Source organism: Tachyglossus aculeatus, chromosome 25 (assembly GCF_015852505.1).
Source record: "Tachyglossus aculeatus isolate mTacAcu1 chromosome 25, mTacAcu1.pri, whole genome shotgun sequence".
NCBI lineage: Eukaryota > Metazoa > Chordata > Mammalia > Monotremata > Tachyglossidae > Tachyglossus > Tachyglossus aculeatus.
Genome location: NC_052090.1, coordinates 15,675,092 through 15,688,690, shown reverse-complemented (window position 1 = coordinate 15,688,690; position 13,599 = coordinate 15,675,092). Strand labels below are relative to the sequence as shown.

The 13,599-nt window shown below is 46.5% G+C and overlaps 1 protein-coding gene across 1 annotated transcript in view; it reads left to right on the top strand.

The window, feature by feature from the left end:
• Window positions 1-13,599, top strand: part of LYPLA1 (lysophospholipase 1) — a 34,134-nt gene that overhangs the window by 2,367 nt on the left and 18,168 nt on the right. Inside the window, exon 2 of the mRNA XM_038766595.1 lies at window positions 2,728-2,759. Within this exon, the coding sequence (XP_038622523.1) occupies window positions 2,728-2,759 (32 nt within the window). The remainder of the gene's footprint in view (window positions 1-2,727; window positions 2,760-13,599) is intronic.

Below are 13,599 nucleotides of genomic sequence, written 5' to 3'. Positions count from 1 at the left end.
TAATAAATATGTACAGGTATATATATTCATTGGTTCAATCGTATTTATTGAGCACTCCTACTGTGTGCAGGGCACCGGACTAAGCGCTTGGGAAGTCCAAGTTGGCAACGTATAGAGCTGGTCCCTACCCAACAGCAGGCTCACAGTTTAGAAGGGGGAGGCAGACGACAAAACAAAACATATTCACAAAATAAAATAAATGGAATAATCCCAGCTCTGCCAGCTGTCCTCTGGGTGACTTTGGGCAAGTCACTTCACTTCTCTGCGCCTCAGTGACCTCATCTGGAAAATGGGGATGAAGACTGGGAGCCCCCCTCCGGGGGACAACCTGATCACCTGGTAACCCCCACTCCAGCGCTTAGATCAGTGCTTGGCCCATAGTAAGCGCTTAATAAATGTCATCGTTATTGGAAATAATAAATAAATAATGATGGCATTTGTTAAGCACTTACTATGGGCCAAACACTGTTCTAAGTGCATAATGATGGCATCTGTTAAGCACTTACTATGGGCCAAGCACTGTTCTAAGCGCTGGGGGGGATACAAGGTGATCAGGTTGTCCCACTTGGGGCTCGCCGTCTTCATCCCCATTTTACAGAGGAGGGAACTGAGGCACAGAGAATCATAATGATGGCGTTTGTTAAGCGCTTACTACGTGCAAAGCGCTGTTCTGAGCGCTGGGATGGATAGGAAGGTGATCTGGCTGTCCCCCGGGGAGTTCACAGTCAATCCCCCTTTTCCAGATGGGGGAACTGAGGCCCAGAGAAGTGAAGTGACTTGCCCAAAGTCACACAGCTGGCAAGCGGCGGAGACAGGATTAGAATCCACGGCCTCTGACTCCTGTCTCCACGTTTCGTTTTGTTGTCTGCCTCCCCCTTCTAGACTGCGAGCCCGTTGTTGGGGAGGGACCGGCTCTATATGTTGCCAAATTGTACTTCCCAAGCGCTTAGTACAGTGCTCTGCACCCAATAAGCGCTCAATAGATACGATTGAATGAATGAAGGACTCCCAAACCCGGGCTTTTTGCACTGAGCCACGCTGCTTCTCTACGTCCCCAGCGCTTAGAATGGTGCTTGGCACATAGTAACCGCTTAATAAATGCCATTATTATTATTATTATTATTATTTATTGAGCGCTTACTGCATGCAGAGCACTGTACTAAGCGCTTGGGAAGAACAAGTCGGCAACATAGACGGTCCTTCCCCCAAAAAGGGCTCACTGCGGAGCCTCCTGGGGAAGGGGGAGCCGGGAACCAGCGGGGCTCGGGGGCACGAACCCGTACTGGGGAGTCAGAGGTCGTGGGTTCTAATCCCGCCTCCGCCGCTCGGCTGCTGGGTGACCTTGGGCAATCAATCAATCAATCAATCGTATTTATTGAGCGCTTACTATGTGCAGAGCACTGTACTAAGCGCTTGGGAAGTACAAATTGGCAACACATAGAGACAGTCCCTACCCAACAGTGGGCTCACAGTCTAAAAGGGGGAGACAGAGAACAGAACCAAACATACCAACAAAATAAAATAAATAGGATAGAAATGTACAAGTAAAATAAATAAATAAATAAATAAATAGAGTAATAAATATGTACAACCATATATACATATATACAGGTGCTGTGGGGAAGGGCTATTATTAGCCCCCCGGCCAGCCCGCCGGACACCGGGGCCCCGCGGGAGCCGCGAGGACCAGCTTCCATCCCGTTTATGGAGCTCCGACTACGTGCAGAGCACTGTACTAAGCGCTCAGGCCGCTTCGCCCGCCGGAGGGGACCCTTGAGGACCCTTTTTTTAATTTCTCGAGTTGCCGGGGAAGTCACCCCATCCTGTTTTGTCATCTTTCTCCCCCTTTTAGACTGCGAGCCCGCTGTTGGGTAGGGACTGTCTCTAGATGTTGCCAATTTGTACTTCCCAAGCGCTTAGTACAGTGCTCTGCACATAGTAAGCACTCAATAAATGCGATTGATTGATTGACTGTATCTGCTGCCGAATGGTACCTTCCAAGCACTCAGTCCAGTGCTCTGCACCCGGTAAGCGCTCAATAAACGCGATTGAATGAATGATTGAAGGTGCCCGCCTTTCATCCTTTTATTTTTTTTCTCAGTACGGGTTTCTGAGAGTTTATGCATTCAGTCGTACTCATTGAGCGCGTACTGTGTGCAGAGCACTGCACTGAGCACTTGGGAAGTATAATTCGGCAACAGATAGAGACAATCCCTACCCGACAACGGGCGCGCAGTCTGGAAGTTTATGCATTCGTGTCTCTGTGTCCTTCCCAGAAAAATTGCCTACTTTCCACCTCCAAAGGGTGTGCAGTGAAGAGGGGTTTCTAGAGGAGGGGGTGGCTTTTGAGAAACGTTTGGAAGTATAAAATATACAAAGTTTTGGGCTCGGATGCGTGGCCACGGATTTTGCAGTACCGAAGGCGCGACTTGAACCGCAAATTCCCGGGAGTCCGACTGGGCTAGGACGTACCAAAGTTGGCCTTCAGCAATGCCTCCGTGGGCAACCTGAAGGAGTTTTAGGCGCACAAATTAATTAATCCTCCCCGAGAGAGACGTAGGAAGTGTTTCTGCCATCGCAGGTGAGGCGCGTTGAGATTAATTAACTTGCTGATGATACTAGAGAGTCTAGCGGATAAGCAAAAAATGAATCGTGCCCTGGTTTTATCTCCTGGGCTAGCAAAACGTTCTCCGTTGCCATTTTTACATTTTTGCTTTTTTATTCTAGGTTATTTTCCTTCATGGACTGGGAGATACCGGGTAGGTACCGCTGTTAGTAGAGTAAAAAAGAATCGTGTGTAGGGGGTGAGGCCTCGCTTTATGTCTCCCAACCAGACAGGAAGTCAGATTTCACAAGGAGGGGTTCGACTCCCAGATTTCTTGATCGTGCGTCACATGCAACGTGATCGTTGTCTTCCTCGTATTTTGGTAAATAGCTCCCTTCGGCCTTCTCGTTCTTTTCCAGCCCCTGGATTTTAAATCGGTCCCCTCGTTTCCAGTGAAGGAGGCACCAGATTGTAAAGCCCTGAGGACATGGATGGTGTATATTTTATCGTACTTTTTCCAGGAGTGTAGTACAGGGTTCTGTGCATATAGGCGTTCAGTGAGTAGCAACGATTGATCAGGGCTACCACTTCTAGCTATGGGGTGGTGAGGGAGCAGGGTCACTGGGAAGGGGCAAGCTGAGGTGAACAGAGCTAGGGGCTCGAAGAAGGCCAGGGACCGCTGGAGCGGATCAGCGATCTTGTAACACATGCTTTACACACTGCATCTCCACCCGGGCCGCCCCAATTTTAATCCTCCCAGCCCACACCCACGCTCGAAATCCAGCCAGAATGTATTTCTTTTGAGGACTGATCCGTCAGCGATGGAGTTCCCTCTTTTAAAATTGCGGCTGAAGTACTCGGAAAAAATTCCACCAATTCACCTCACTGCTGATTAATTGGTTCTGGGTGAAAAGGTCCCGCAGCCTACCCTCTGGAGAGTTTTGCCCTGCGAGAGGTAAATTGAAATGAAATAGGAAGCGCCTGGGGATCATCATCAACCGTATTGAGCGCTTACTATGTGCAGAGCACTGTACTAAGCGCTTGGGAAGTACAAATTGGCAACATATAGAGACAGTCCCTACCCAACAGTGGGCTCACAGTCTTCTGGCTCTGGGCAAGAAACTTTCTGAGGTTAAATGCCCAGCAAACAGGGAGAGTAGATGGTTTTGTAGCACACCTGGTATTATTCTGTACAGGAGAGATTTGGGGGGACCGTCCCTAGCTTGAGCTGAGCCGTACCCGATAGGTATTGAGAAAGGCAGGTTCTGGTCCACTTTTAATAAGTCGGGGCAAGAGAACCAGCAGCGCTTAGAACAGTGCTTTGCACATAGTAAGCGCTTAATAAATGCCATTATTATTATTATTATTATTATTATTATTATTATTAAAGGAGGTGGGCCCCCCTCCATTTTCATGCCCTTCATTTTGGCTTCATCTGAAAGGATATATAAATCAATCAATCAATCAGTCGTATTTATTGAGCGCTTACTATGTGCAGAGCACTGTTCTAAGCGCTTGGGAAGTACAAATTGGCAACACATAGAGACAGTCCCTACCCAACAGTGGGCTCACAGTCTAAAAGGGGGAGACAGAGAACAGAACCAAACATACCAACAAAATAAAATAAATAGGATAGAAATGTACAAGTAAAATAGATAAATAAATAAATAAATAGAGTAATAAATATGTACAACCATATATACATATATATAAATGTCATCTCGGATGTTTCCCTCTCTGACCGTTTTGCTGGGCAGCAGGGATGGGGTTGATTGGGGGGGGACTGGGAAGACTTGGTCCCAAACCCGAAGGATTCTGTGCCGTGCTGTCTTGAGTTCCACAGGACCAGCAGCCACTGTAGATATCTGCCCAAGGACCAGGAAGCTTAAATTCATTCAGTCGTATTTATTGAGCACTTACTGCGTGCAGAGCACTGTACTAAGCGCTGGGGAAGTACAAGTTGGCAACGTATGGCAATTTAAATGGAAAATTGGGGGGTACAAGAGGAACCAGGGCTGCATTAGGGTCTGCATAGTAACATAGTGCAATGTAGTGGGTCCCACGGCATTCGTTCGATAACTTGCTTAGAGGTTTTTGTTTAACGTGGGATGTTTTGTCTCCCTGCAAGCTGGAATGCCGCCTGGTGATTATGAGACCCTTGTGGGATAGGGACTGTGTATCTGACCTGATTCACTTGAATCTGCCCCAGGGTTTAGTACTGTGCTTGGCGTATAGCAAGTGCTTAACATGTACCACAATTATTATTTTTGATGAGCACCTGGAAATTCAGAGTCTGGTCTGTCTGAACCCTCAGCATTAATCAGGGTATTTAAACTGGGTGGGGCCCCTTTCAACCTGAATCTGGGCAGTATGTAGGGTGAGACACAAACGAAAAAGTAGCCGTGGATAGAATTTAGCCAGTTTGGGTTTAGGCGAGGCCAGTCTGGCCTGGTCTCTCGTTTTGGGACATGGTCTGAGGACTGGTGGGCTTGAAAATCATGGGTTGACTACAGCTCAAGCAGAGCTCTTAAAGAGCAGACTCAAGTTGCTCCACTCAGAGAGGCTCAGCAATATCCTCTTGTTCCCGACTAGACAAGGGTACGGTCTTTTTTTCTTCCTGGTGTAGATTGCAGAAAGCTCTCACGGAGGAAGGTGATCCCCGGATATTAGGTGTAAAGATGGGAATGAGTCAGGCTACTTCGGGATAGTCCTTTGCTTCTGCGTCTGGTGGGTTTTCGCGTTAGTTATGGTAATGTTTGATGTTAGTGAAATATTTTGCCCTCGGATTGGCATTTCACATATAAAGCAGGCAAGTGGCAGATGTGCAGAGCTGCAGAACTGAGGGGGGAAAAACTCCCACTAATTCAGTAATTGTAGAACTGTATAAGCAAAACAGTTTCTTCCCTTTGGTGGCAGAAAGATTTGGAGACAACAGAGACTCCTAGGCGAAAGAGTTATAGCAGGCAAGTGGCAGATGTGCCGAGCTGCAGAACTGAGGGGGGAAAAACTCCCACTAATTCAGTAATTGTGGAACTGTATAAGCAAAACGGTTTCTTCCCTTTGGTGGCAGAGAGATTTGGAGACGACAGAGACTCCTAGGCGAAAGAGTTATAGCAGGCAAGTGGCAGATGTGCAGAGCTGCAGAACTGAGGGGGGAAAAACTCCCATTAATTCAGTAATTGTAGACCTGTATAAGCAAAACAGTTTCTTCCCTTTGGTGGCAGAGAGATTTGGAGACGACAGAGACTCCTAGGCGAAAGAGTTATAGCAGGCAAGTGGCAGATGTGCAGAGCTGCAGACCTGAGGGGGGAAAAACTCCCACTAATTCAGTAATTGTAGAACTGTATAAGCAAAACAGTTTCTTCCCTTTGGTGGCAGAGAGATTTGGAGACAACAGAGACTCCTAGCCGAAAGAGTTATTCCAGAGCATCTGTTCCCATCAAGGCAGGGTCAATACCCATTTGCACCGTCTCCTGGGAACTCCAGTCGAAGGCTTGTAGAGAAGAGGAGCAAGAGCCCAGGCTGAGTTGGTAGGATAATAGTGAACAAAGTCAGGAAGGAGTCAGGTTCAAAGCTACAACATCATCAGTGGTGTTTATTGAACACATACTGGTTGCAAGATGAGCAGGATGCTCATCTTTTGCTGCTTCTTTCCCGACAAGGGTTTTTCCGGTGCAAGAGTCAGCCTGCTTTCTGCCTTGTACTCAAATAGCCAGGAGAGAGAGAGCATTGCAGCTTTTTCTGGAGCATCTCCACAAATGCAGGACACTGAGCTCCTTGCTCGAGTCCCACGCCAGCAATCCGGTGTCCAAGCCAGTCCCGCTTGTGTCTGCAACTGGCTGAGGTGGGATAGCCGTGACGCTACAGAACTAACTACAGATGAGGTGGGGAGGACCAGAAATGGCTGCAAGCTTGCTTCCAGGGGAGGCTGCAGTGCGTTCATCACAACTGCCCCCGAGACCACATTTAAATGAATCCCAACATAAGGTCATTTTTCCCTTTGACTCACCAACCACATTTCCAGCCTTTTAGGGAGTTTGGCCTACCTTCCATACCGGCAGGTACTGCAACTCCCCTTCCCCCGGGCCTGGAATGCCCTCCCTCTGCCCATCCGCCAAGCTAGCTCTCTTCCTCCCTTCAAGGCCCTGCTGAGAGCTCACCTCCTCCAGGAGGCCTTCCCACACTGAGCCCCTTCCTTCCTCTCCCCCTCGTCCCCCTCTCCATCCCCCCCATCTTACCTCCTTCCCTTCCCCACAGCACCTGTATATATGTATATATGTTTGTACATATTTATTACTCTATTTTACTTGTACATATCTATTCTATTTATTTTATTTTGTTACTATGTTTGGTTTTGTTCTCCGTCTCCCCCTTTTAGACTATGAGCCCACTGTTGGGTAGGGACCGTCTCTATATGTTGCCAATTTGTACTTCCCAAGCGCTTAGTACAGTGCTCTGCACATAGTAAGTGCTCAATAAATACGACTGATGATGATGATGAAGTGAGGGTGCCTTTTTATGTGTGTATATGTGTATGTGGGGTATTATTATATGCCAAGCACTGTACCAAGCTCTGGGATAGCTACAGGATAATCCGGTCCCACATGGGGCTCGCGGAGTAAATAGAAGGAAGAGCAGGTAGAGTCCCCATTTTGCAGATGAGGGAACTGAGGCACAAGGAAGTTAAAGTGACTTGCCCAAGAGCACAAGGCGGGTAAGTGGCGGAGCCAGGATTAGGCCTCTGACTCCAAGACTTGTATTTCTTCCAAAAGGCCACGGGTGCAGTAGAGAAGATTGGTGGGGCATTGAAGACCAGCTAAATTGAGCCATCTGGACTGGCCCCGGGAGTTGAGAACCAGGAGGTTTTCCTCATTCACTAGGCAGCAGTTTGGTCACTTCCAAAATAGAGGTGACTTGACCAAACTTCACTTTTTTTTTTTTTTTTGGATGGCATTTGTTAAGCGCTTACTACGTGCAGAGCACTGGTCTAAGCGCCGGGGGGGATACAAGGTGATCAAGTTGTCCCACGTGGGGCTCCCAGTCTTCATCCCCATTTTACAGATGGGCTCAGAGAAGTGACTTGCCCAAAGTCACACAGCAGACACGTGGTGGAGCCGGGATTCGAACCCATGACCTCTGACTCCAAAGCCCGGGCTCTTCCCACTGAGCCACGCTGCTTCTCTTAGCTCTTACTCTCTTACCTCTTAGAGTTCTTAGCTCTAATTCTTGGATGTAAATGCAGTAAGGATGTAAGCGCCAACAGGCTAATAAACACTTTGGGGCCCTGCTAATTAAATTGCCAGTCTGAATAGGAGAAAATTGTTTTAAGAAGGATGATCGGTTTCATCTAGAGTCAGATTTTGTTAACGTAAGCCCTTTTTGATAGTTTAAAACAGCGTTGGGGTACGTTTGACAAATGGAGTTTTATAGGGAACGCGTTGGCAATGTTTTTCACAGTGTCGTGCCACGCTGAAGGGAAGTGGCAGTGTGGCTGGGTAGAGTTTGGGCTGGTTTTGCAGTGGTTACAGCTTGGCCCTCGCTGGTCCTCCTTGCCCCGGGCCTCCGCGGCCCTTGGCAGAAGAGACCGGAGCGGCAAATCAGACAACAGGGACTTCAGTAGCGGCGACAATATAAATGGTAGGAGAAAGCGCAAGATCCCACCTGACAATGCTCCGTCTGTGGCTAGGGATTGACATGCTTGTCGGTGCGTTCTGGTTTGCTTGCCGCCCCTTCACGTGGGGCACTGATTAATAAAGTTGCAAAAACACTTGCTTTAAATTCATTCAATTGTATTTATCGAGCGCTTCCTGTGTGCAGAGCACTGTACTAAGCGCTTGGGAAGTCCAAGTTGGCAACATAGAGGGACGGTCCCTACCCAACAGCGGGCTTACAGTTCATTCACTCAATTTAAATTCATTCCATTCGGGCTTTAAATTCATTGAATTGTATTTATTGAGCGCTCACTGTGTGCAGAGCACTGTACTAAGCGCTTGGGAAGTCCAAGTTGGCAACATAGAGGGACGGTCCCTACCCAACAGCGGGCTCACAGTCTAGAAAGGGGAGACAGACGACAAAACAAAACTTAGTCACGAAATAAAATAAATAGAATTCATTCATTCATTCAATCATATTTGTTGAGCGCTTCCTGTGTGTAGAGCACCGTACTAAGCGCTTGGGAAGTCCAAGTTGGCAACATAGAGGGACGGTCCCTACCCAACAGCGGGCTCACAGTCTAGAAAGGGGAGACAGACGACAAAACAAAACTTAGTCACGAAATAAAATAAATAGAATTCATTCATTCAATCGCATTTATTGAGCGCTTCCTGTGTGCAGAGCACCGTACTAAGCGCTTGGGAAGTCCAAGTTGGCTACGTAGAGAGTCGGTGCCTACCCAACAGCGGGCTCACAGAAGGGGGAGACAGACGACAAAGCAAAACATAGTAGCAAAATAAAATAAATAGAATTCATTCAGTCGTATTTATTGAGCGCTCACTGTGTGCAGAGCGCTGTACTTAGCGCTTGGGTGGTCCAAGTGGGCTACATAGAGAGCCGGTCCCTACCCAACAGCGGGCTCGCAGAAGGGGGAGACAGACGACAAAGCAAAACACAGTAGCAAAATAAAATCAACAGAATAAATGTGTACAATAGTGGCGTGGCATCTTTCCAGTCCGGTGGGTGTATATAAATAGAATTGACTCGCCATTGTGACCAATTGATAGTAGAGCTGTCTTTAAAGATAGGCTGTAGAGTTGTGTCGGCTGGTGGGGCTTGAGAAATTTGACGTCTGGCCCACCAAGAACCAGTCACCAAGTTTAAAGAAACATCTCCTGCTAAGATGTATATATATGTTTTATACATATTTATTACTCTATTTATTTTACTTGTACATATCTATTCTGTTTTATTTTGTTAGTACGTTTGGTTTTGTTCTCTGTCTCCCCCTTTTAGCCTGTGAGCCCACTGCTGGGTAGGGACCGTCTCTATATGTTGCCGACTTGGACTTCCCAAGCGCTTAGTCCAGTGCTCTGCACACAGTAAGCGCTCAATAAATGCGATTGAATGAATGAATTCTGTTTATTTTATTTTGTTACTGTGTTTTGTTTTGTCGTCTGTCTCCCCTTTCTAGACTGTAAGCCCGCTGTTGGGTAGGGACCGTCCCTCTATGTTGCCAACTTGGACTTCCCAAGCGCTTAGTACAGTGCTCTGCACACAGGAAGCGCTCAATAAATATGATTGAATGAATGAATGAATTCTATTTATTTTATTTCGTGACTGATGATGAAGAGGGCAGATATTTAAAGGGGGTCACGGCTGCTTTGAGCGGTTCCTGAATATACCTTGTTTCAGAAGTCAATAGAGGCGTAAGCATTATTCTTGGATTTCATTTCACCTTCCCTGCTGTCAGTTGGAGGTGAAACCAAAGCACACGTCATTCCAGCGCGTGTCTATCTCCCTTGAGAAGCAGCGTGGCTCAGTGGAAAGAGCAGGGGCTTTGGAGTCGGGGGTCATGGGTTCGAATCCCGATTCTGCCAATTGTCCGCTGTGTGACTTTGGGCAAGTCATTTGACTTCTCTGTGCCTCAGTTCCCTCATCTGTAAGATGGGGATTAAGACTGTGAGCCCCCCGTGGGACAACCTGACCTCCTTGTAACCTCCCCAGCGCTCAGAACAGTGCTTCGCACATAGTAAGCGCTTAATAAATGCCATTATTAGAGAAGCAGCGTGGCTCAGCGGAAAGAGCATGGGCTTTGGAGTCAGAGGTCATGGGTTCGAATCCTGGCCCTGCCAATTGTCAGCTGTGTGACACTTTGGGCAAGTCACTTCACTTCTCTGTGCCGCAGTTCCCTCGTCTGTAAAATGGGGATGAAGACTGTGAGCCCCCCGTGGGACAACCTGATCAACTTGTAATCTCCCCAGCGCTTAGAACAGTGCTTTGCACATAGTAAGCGCTTAATAAATGCTGTCATTATTATACTTCACTCTCTCTATTTGTCAGCCGTCTCCCACAGGAAGGACCACCCAACCTTGGTCAGTTCTCTCTTGGTGCTAGCCTGAGACTGGGGTCCCTGGGATCGGCCCAGGCAGGACTCCACCACAGCAGACCCGTTTAGCTTGGTGATATAGTACAGTCAATATTATTTGCACATGACTTTTGTTGCATGTGTCCCCCTACTTTAAAGTCAGGGGGTGTTCACTGAATAGTGTAACCGTAATCATTATTTCAGGACCCTGCGTGTGTAAAATTTTGCTATTTCCAGGCACTGTCCAGTAGATCACAAATGGCAGTTTGGTGGTCCTGATGCTGTTGAATTTATTGAGCGTTTATTGTGTGCAGGGCACTGTACTGAGCGCTTGGGTGAGTACGATACGACAATAAGCAGGTTTTCCCCGCCCACAGTGAGCGTAAAGTCTAGAGGGAGAGGCGGCAGCATGAAGCACCTGGTTCTCCTGTAATGCCAAGGTTGCATTCTGGAAAAACTGGCACCGGTTCCAGTGCTGCTCACACGCGCAATTTCTCGGATTACAAGCTGCGCCCAAACAGCTTGCGTTTTGGGAATAATGTCTCCTCATTCTCTAATCACCTCCTAGCCAAAATGTGTAGTGAAAGCAAGTGTTAAGGTAGAACTGAGTGTTGTGGGAAGTGTGTGGGGAAAGAGTTAGTGGTAGTCAAAGTACTTTCCAGGATTCAGTCCTGGGAGAGAAATAGGGCTTATTTTGGCTATCCTCTGATTACAGAGAGGGTTGCTGTATAGAGTTGTTTTTGTGGTGGGACACTTTAAAATATTTAATGTTTTTTTTCGGAGCAGCGTAGTTATTTTTTCATTGTTAATCTTTAGATAGATTCGGCTTATTTAAAGCACAGTTAATATTAACTAAGCTTTACTTAGCCCTGTCAACATTAGAACAAATTGTATTGCCGTGTGGAGATTGGTATGGATTTTGGACTCGGGTTTCTAACCAATATAATTTAGCAGTTAGTATGCGACTAGCACGCTCCAGTATTTAATCGATTAAAACAGATTGACAGATTGAAAACAACTGCTTCTGATTGTAAGCTAGTTGAGGGCAGGGATCCGGCCTACTCTTGCTCTTCATATAGTAGAAGTACTCAAGTGCCATTGATTGATACTTTAAAATTTAGCTCTCTTGAGAGTTTATAGTTTATGCAGATCTCTCTATGATGAAGCAAGTTTATACAGCCTGATTTCGACATAACACAGTTTCCTCATTTCCTCCCTCCTCCCTTTTTTTGAGGAACACTGGGATTTCCCTTCTGTGATAGTTGTCTAATTAGACGCAGATCGTTGCTCCTTCTCATGTTCCCGTCTGTCAGAAGAGGACAGGTTTCCACCTTTATCAGGAAATTTTTATTCTGACTGGATATTTGTTAATCCTCAGTTAATTCTCCATACTCCGTCCCTCTAGACTGTGAGCTCATTGTGTGCAGGGACACGTGCCTACATCTCTGGTGTTGCATACTCTCCAAAATGCCCTCCAAAATGCACTCAATAAATACTGTTGATGATGATGATGTGATGACAGAGGGAGAATAAGGGACACCCAAAACCAGAAGGAAGAGAAGACCAGGAAGATTCAACTAGCATATGCAGATGTGGAAACACTTGGAACCAGAGAGGAAGAAAAGCCGCGTATTTTTTTTAGGTCCATTGATCACTTATTAAACTGCCCCTCTTTTGCTTATGTGCACACAAAAAGTGGGAACTGGTGGAAAACTTAAGTAATCTAAAATCTAATTTTGAATTAGGATAACATTTACATCTTGAAACCTTGAGATCTCAGAGCGTGGTCCTCTTTTCCTTGTAGCAGACAACAGAATGCACACATAAATGTCTTTTGAAGCATATGAGAACTTTCGAATGCGAGCCATTTTAATCTTAGCCTCGCCAAAGAACTCAGTTTATATATTCTGAGCAATGGACTTTTAAATTAATGCTGTTACGGATTTTTAAGGTAACGCTGTTTATTTTCAGCTCATATTCCCTGTATTTCCTCCTAACCGAAAGGTGGCTTTTTACTTTCAAGAAGACAGACTGCTTACAATAAAAAAAAATTAATGTCTAGTATTCAAATCAAACTTAGTTGTACTGCTCCAGAGAAATACAGTCTCATTTTTGTGGAGTTGAATGTAATTTTTCAAAGTACTAATGAAGTAAATTTTCCCCTGCACACTTGCTCATATCTAAGGTGTTTAGTCGTAGGCTATGGTAGATGCTAGATGCTCTTATCGCGGCGGAGGAGGGTTTTGAATATTCATTAGGATGTTGCCGTTCTGAACAATTCAGAACTTAGTCTCAATCAGAAAAATAATGATCCATTTCCAGAGTGAAAGGGTGCCCCAGGGATTGGGATCCCCACACTCCACCTAGCACTCTCTTGGCCTGGTTTTTTAGTTTTGCACTTTCTGTATTGGTTTTAGTGACATTGCTTATGCAAAGAGAGGGGAAGCACTCGGTTAAAATGGAAACAGAGAAGTGGTATGATAGAAACACTTGCCGTGGAGGGAAGGAAACCAGATACGAGATGGAAATTGGAGATCGGGTAGCACAAAAAGCGTGTTTAAAGTTCAGGGGCAGACCCGAAGATGTGGGCAGTGTCTTGAATATTGGGTCAGCGGAAGATGAGTGTAGGAGAAACGGCCGGTGGGTTTTGGGTGTGGAAGCCTCTGCTCGGCTTTGGCCCATGCGCTACGGTCCGGGATGATACACTGGGAAGAGGTAGGAAATACCAGAAGGAAACAGGGTGGACACAGGGACCTGGGAATGCTACTCTTCGTGATGAGAAGTGAGTCTGGGATCCTGGAGCGGTGGTGAGGGAACAGGCATGCTTGGAAAGATGGCTTGGTGTGGCACCACTCTGCCACACGTGCCAAGGTCGCTGACGCCCGATCTAAATTTTCGAACGTGTAAAGAAAGAACCGAAGGTGGCCTTCAGCGCTCTCACTTCCTGATCTTTTTCCTGTGGAGAAGGACCTTAGGTTGTTTTTGAACTTTACGGTGTGATACTGCTTTGAATTGCTAATGTTAGTAAGAACCA